Here is a 5,775-nt window from a genome sequence, read left to right as displayed (position 1 = left end):
TTTTTTTTTTTTTTTTTTTCCTGTGTGTATGTCATCCTGTGAGTAATACATGAGATACTTGCAGAAGCATTACATGGTACCTGGCCAACTCCATACCCTAAGGGAGACATAGGAAAACCTTGACATAACCTATTTTTAACCATGCCTCTGGCAATWCTGCATTCAAGTTTATAGGTGAACATGTCAGGTAGTACATAGAAAAAAGCCAAAGACACACAGTATTAATCATAATTCTGTCCGAGCCCATTTTATTTTTTCAACATTTGTGATTTAAAATCTCATGACATTTCTTCAAGGTGAAATTCTTCTACCMGGCTTTGCAACAGGGTAGGACTACRGTTACCTAAATTAAATATTGCTTACAGTAAAGCTCTCTAATGCTTCACGAGATAAGCAATAAACTCGATGCAGTTAATATTAAAATAATTTCGGTTTGCATTCAGCTCAAGAAGCTTTAGTGATTAGCAGTACACCATTAATACAGCRTTTAAATAAGACTATCCCGGTATCGCTGGATAAGAACATTGTTCTGTAAGTGTATACGAACATCATAATTATTTTACAACCCCATCTTTAGTTCTTTCAGATATAGTAAATTCAATTGACCATGAAATGAAATTTCATAGTCAAAATGCCTCCTTTACATTTTTTTATTGCTGCAATAAAGTTTTTATAGCTCCAAGGCAAGGTAATTCATGAAATGCCTAATTTAAAGATGAATTCTAATATTATTAATAAATATTTACCAGTTTAATAAAGTGCACATTTTCTACATAAAACATTATATAATGTTTTCATTTTTTATTTTTGAAATACAGATTAACTGCTGGAAAATTTGACTACCAAAGAGAGCTATGTGAGTTCAGGGGAAAGCTATGCAAGGACCCTCTGTTAATGTTTTTAAACCTCTCAAAGCTACCTAGCATTTATGAGCAAAAGAGAAAAAGACTTCTGACTGGAATACAATGGCAGGGGCCCCTCCATGTCACAGCGTGACACAAATCAAGGAGTTGTGGGGAATGTCTGACACACAAACCTCCCTACGTGRCTCCTCCATATCAAATCACACGATTCCTCATCAATTCTCTGCAGCAAAACTGCTGCACACAAGTTCCCAATCCATAGCTTTTTACTGGCAATCATCCTAAAAAATGCCACTGGACTCCTGGGGTAAGAAGGCAGGAGCTTCTCTGCATCTTCTCACTGAMCTACACAGGAAAAAATTCTCACCAATGGAGTCAATGGAAACCATGAATTTCTACATCACACAGTGGAGGGGAAAGGCAAAGATGTAAAGCCTCCCATTCAGCACCAGCACAGGCAAGTGAAGAAATCCACAACCTGGAGAACTCTTCTGGTTGGAACTGCTGAGGTGCCAGCATTTACTCAAGGAAGAATCACATTCAGTGAAAATGCAAAATTAAAGGGCAAAACTGGGTCAGGTTACAAACACYCGGTAACATTGAGGGACTCGTGCACATAATGCAGCACTGATCCAGCCCACAATATTTTCTGACCAAGTTTCATTGTATTCAGTGCACACACACTCCATTACTTTTGTTTYCAGGCACAACATTCCTGACTCTCAGGTTTCATTAATCTGATCTTTCTTCAGAAGTTACCCAACATATAGAGTGCAAAATGAGATCTAAGACAAGTACCATATCCTTCAAGGGCTGTTTTAGGCAGTCCCTGTTTTGGATCCACAGAATGACTGAATTCTGTACCTCCTAAGTAGTGAGCAGCTTGTGGTTCACTCTGCAYTAGTGCTAGCTACTCTTCATAACGTCCAAAGAAATATTAAAATTTAAAATGRAGTCAGCAGCCTGAAGAATTACAGAGGAATATTTGCTGCCTGTTGGTTTGCAAATCTTTAATTAATTTTCACTTGCCAGAATAATAAAAAWGAAATCACAACATAACAACACAGCCCTTATTACAGTCCAGCAGTAAATATGTATTTTCACTACGCCAAGTTCAGCAAAAGGTCCTATATAAAAGAGCTAATCAGAAAAAAATATAGTTGATGTAAAATATCTGTTCAAGCTAAAYATTCACTCACTCTTCAATATGCAACACAAAAACTAATTCTAATTGGAGTTTAAAATGCTGAGTAGGATAAACTGGCTCACAGCTGTGCCTCATTGCCAGCAGTATGAATGTGATGCACAAAGCTCTCAGAAAGCCACCCTGGGAGATCGCCAAAGGCGAGCTGCCCCTGCACCCTCCAGGGACATCACAGCCCCACAGTGTGTGTGGGTTCTGCAGGAAACTCCACACATTCCTGCTGTTGATTGTTCTAATTTACTCTGGAATCAGCCTCACAGTCCCCATCACTCAGCTCTTCCCCCCCAGGACACAGCTCCCCATTCCTGAGAGCTTAGACACAGCCCAGGAATAGCAGAACACCCTGCCCAGGCCTCTATGGCCARCAAGAGCACTGGGCACAACCAAGTCCTTTTATGGCCCTGTATTTCTGAGTACAGTCAAGGTAATACATCCCATTCATAAAGATTTAGCCTATGGARTATAAAGGATCTAGGAAGATACATTGCTTTTTTTGCTGTTGCCATACTGTGTCTGGCTCTYCTTCTGAGCTGCTCTCAAAATATCCTGATGGATGTCAGATGGGGGTCCTACACTTCAAATACAGGCAAGTAATTTATTCTAAATGCTGTAGYTCACCCTGGCCAGCACTATGGTCTGTCAATTCGAGATGCCAGTGCCAACTGTATAACACATTTTTGAACTTTAGGAGCRCTTGGGATGCACATGATGCCAATGGATATGGGCTTCCAAGTCCATTCCCAAAATGAAAATTCTGTGTTTGTAAAGCCTGACTGCTTCTTCACAAGAGATCTGTTCACAAACAGTACGGCATTGCACTGTACATTAACAACCATGTTGATCTCACTGAATCCACCAGTGTTTAACCCTAACCATTTACAACTGCCTCAGGGAGCTGAGTAATGGCAAATCGTTGTTTGCTGTGTACCAACACGTGTCATGCTTCATACAGRACACGCCTGGAACCTGATACAGAACGCTGGCAAATGCTTGCTCAGCCTCCCAAGAATTACCCAGCTTGTCTGAGGGCTSAATGCAAACTGATAGATGGCACAAATCGACATTTAACAGGCAATATCAGGCAACAGGAACACACAAAGAGCCGGACCTACCATATGCAATCCATTGCTGTGGATGACGCCGTCTTGCTCCACGAGGTTTCGGGATATTGTAATAGAGGGAAGGTCCAAGCTCTGGGGGGGAAACTGAGGCGTAAATTCATTTCCTTGTGCAGGCAGCTGGTCACCAAGGCCCTGAAAGGGCAGCAGGATATCTGCCATGCCCAGTGCAGGGTCTGACTCGGGYGGGGGGGTAATGGGTGGGATTTCAAACTCCTCATCACCGAGGCTYGGCGTGTGGAACGTCTGCTGGAAAAGGACAGGACAAGGCAGACAGCGTTAGGGACACAGGGCTCAGCAATCACCTCCACACCTGCAGTCCAAACCTTGGTCTGTTCTCAAATGCAAACTCTATAACCAACAACATTTTTAAGTTTCATATGCTGAAGGGGTTTGTGGATCATTCTGATTAAAGGTTTAAGTCTCATTATCATAYGGCTTTAATGGAGTATCAGTATTAACAGTTTTTTAATGTGTACTTAATTAGCAACATCTGTCTGTTGTTAGTCTGAGCCTCAGCTACACTGGATTTGGCCRTGTAACAAACTGCCCCTTTATTGATATGTTAGTAAAATAGCACAAACAGCTTACATTACTCTCACGCTTCATAAAACACTGACAATTTTGTAGCACACACACAACAGGAATTCAGCACTGACCATTTCRCATCTTTTGTTTGCTTTCATCCACTAACAAACATGAAATATTATCGTCCTTTATTTCTTTTCCATTCCCAAAATAGAGTGCAGCCTTTTAAACACAGGTTGTAATTTGGAGGAGAGATGTACAAAAGCGTGGGGGTGATTACAGCAGCTTCCAGTGCTTTCTGAAGCAAGCCAGCTTTGTTTGAACAGTAGGTTTGTTATGAACTAAACACCTGTTAAGATGCCTTGAGCGAAACATTTACTGCCAGTTATCTTCAGAGTTTGTGCATGTTTGTACGTGTGCATGTGTCTGTCAAAGATAATCTTTATTCAAGTGGAGTCTGTATCTGGCTTCAACATTGCTGACTTTTATTTGGGAAACAAATGAGCTACGCTTATTCAAATTTTTTGAGAGKTAAATGAACTTTCATATATTATTTCAGGTCCACTGCTACTTAATAATAGAAATTCAGTGCTTGAAATTAGGCCATTTTAAATGTACCCGAACCAGGGCTGCCTTGATCAAATTGGGCAGTTGGCAATCCTAAAATAGGCACTCTTGTCTTGTTCTGGACATGCAAGGCTGCTCTGGGATTTGTTTGTTTGCATTAGTTCAGGATTCAGGTTGGGGCGGGAGGGAGAATTGTTTTATGTATTAATTACATTGTTTGAAAGAGTGACTTAATGCCAGTTAATTTAAAAATGATAAGTTCAGTGAAAGATCTCATTAACTGCTGCAAATTGTCATCCTTCAAACTGTTAATGATGATATAAATTAATAACCGCTTGAGAGAAGATGGAAACTGAAACACAAGAAAAACCTTTGCTTGCATATAGAACCTGTCAGCTGTCATTATTGGTCTCACACCAGAAATGATGAGGTCCCAGATTGCTGCAGTCTGCAGCACCGTCAGAGTCTGCTGAGACSGTGCCCATCTCACTCCAACTGCAARGCTGTAACTTCATTCTGGATGGGAAGGCTGGGCCTGGATTAGGGAGATGTTTGACTTCCCCACTGCTATTTTACAAAAGGTGTGAATTTTTCTTCTCATGGACCCCGTAGTTCACAAACACAAAGGATGGATTGGCCAGGAGAAGTGGTTGGCTAATGAACATAACCCTATGGCTGCATTTGCAGTTATTTTGGCACTAATGTGGTCTAGTAACAGATGCAACTGTAATTTGTGACTCATTTGCTACCCCATTACTGCTTAATGAAATCTAACATATCACATTAACAATACGGATAAACACTCATTCTTGATATGTGGCATTTGGCTGTTTTCATTACCACTGTAATTAACACTTGAAATATTATTTCAATAAATATTTAAGGTGCTTTAAAATGAGTCATAGTAATCATGACATAGACACAGAAAACATAAAGCAAACGTGTGGCTCCTAAGCCTGAATGTGCTCTAGGATTACACACTTAAGGCATTATTTACAGAAATAAAATGGGATTCTAGCTCAGCAGTGCTCAGGCCCAAAAATAATATTGAGGAAGCTACATTAATGTTAATGCAAAACCACTATAATTAAATACATTGTAATGCAGTAATTGCAAAGTAAGGTTCACACTTTAATACAAACAGCAACACTTAATCRTATTTTTATTCCTGGTTCAGGCAAAAGAGTTCAGTGAAACCCGTATTATTGTAGTACATTTTAACCTCTCTTTATTTGACATATTTATGAGATATTAGTAATTTTAAGAACTGGATCTTTTTTCCCCATCTAACAGAATAATTCTAGGATAGCTATARAAATACATAACACAGCTAGATAATAATACAATCTTTTACTTAGAAAAGTAGCATTCATCTTAATACTTATAGCTTACTATAAAATGGGAGTGAGTTGATGAATATCTTAACATTTTTAAATCTGAACTTAATTCTAACTATATAACTTATCCAAACATGTATATATTGTAAAAAAAAAAA

General features: G+C 39.4%; 1 protein-coding gene across 2 annotated transcripts in view; it reads right to left on the bottom strand.

Moving 5' to 3' along the window:
- The window catches only part of TOX3 (TOX high mobility group box family member 3), a 72,584-nt gene that overhangs the window by 17,687 nt on the left and 49,122 nt on the right, over window positions 1-5,775 (bottom strand). Inside the window, exon 3 of one of the 2 annotated variants that reach the window (XM_057364644.1) lies at window positions 3,180-3,434. In XM_057364644.1, coding sequence (XP_057220627.1) covers window positions 3,180-3,434 — 255 coding nt within the window. The remainder of the gene's footprint in view (window positions 1-3,179; window positions 3,435-5,775) is intronic. The other variant, XM_057364645.1, reaches the window with a different exon arrangement.

The sequence above is a fragment of the Malurus melanocephalus genome, unplaced genomic scaffold, assembly GCF_030028575.1.
Source record: "Malurus melanocephalus ecotype Western Australia unplaced genomic scaffold, MMel_1.1 scaffold_40, whole genome shotgun sequence".
In the NCBI taxonomy this organism is placed as follows: Eukaryota; Metazoa; Chordata; class Aves; order Passeriformes; family Maluridae; genus Malurus; species Malurus melanocephalus.
The sequence above is the reverse complement of the archived record's forward strand: the minus strand, read 5'-3'. Positions and strand labels throughout refer to the sequence as shown.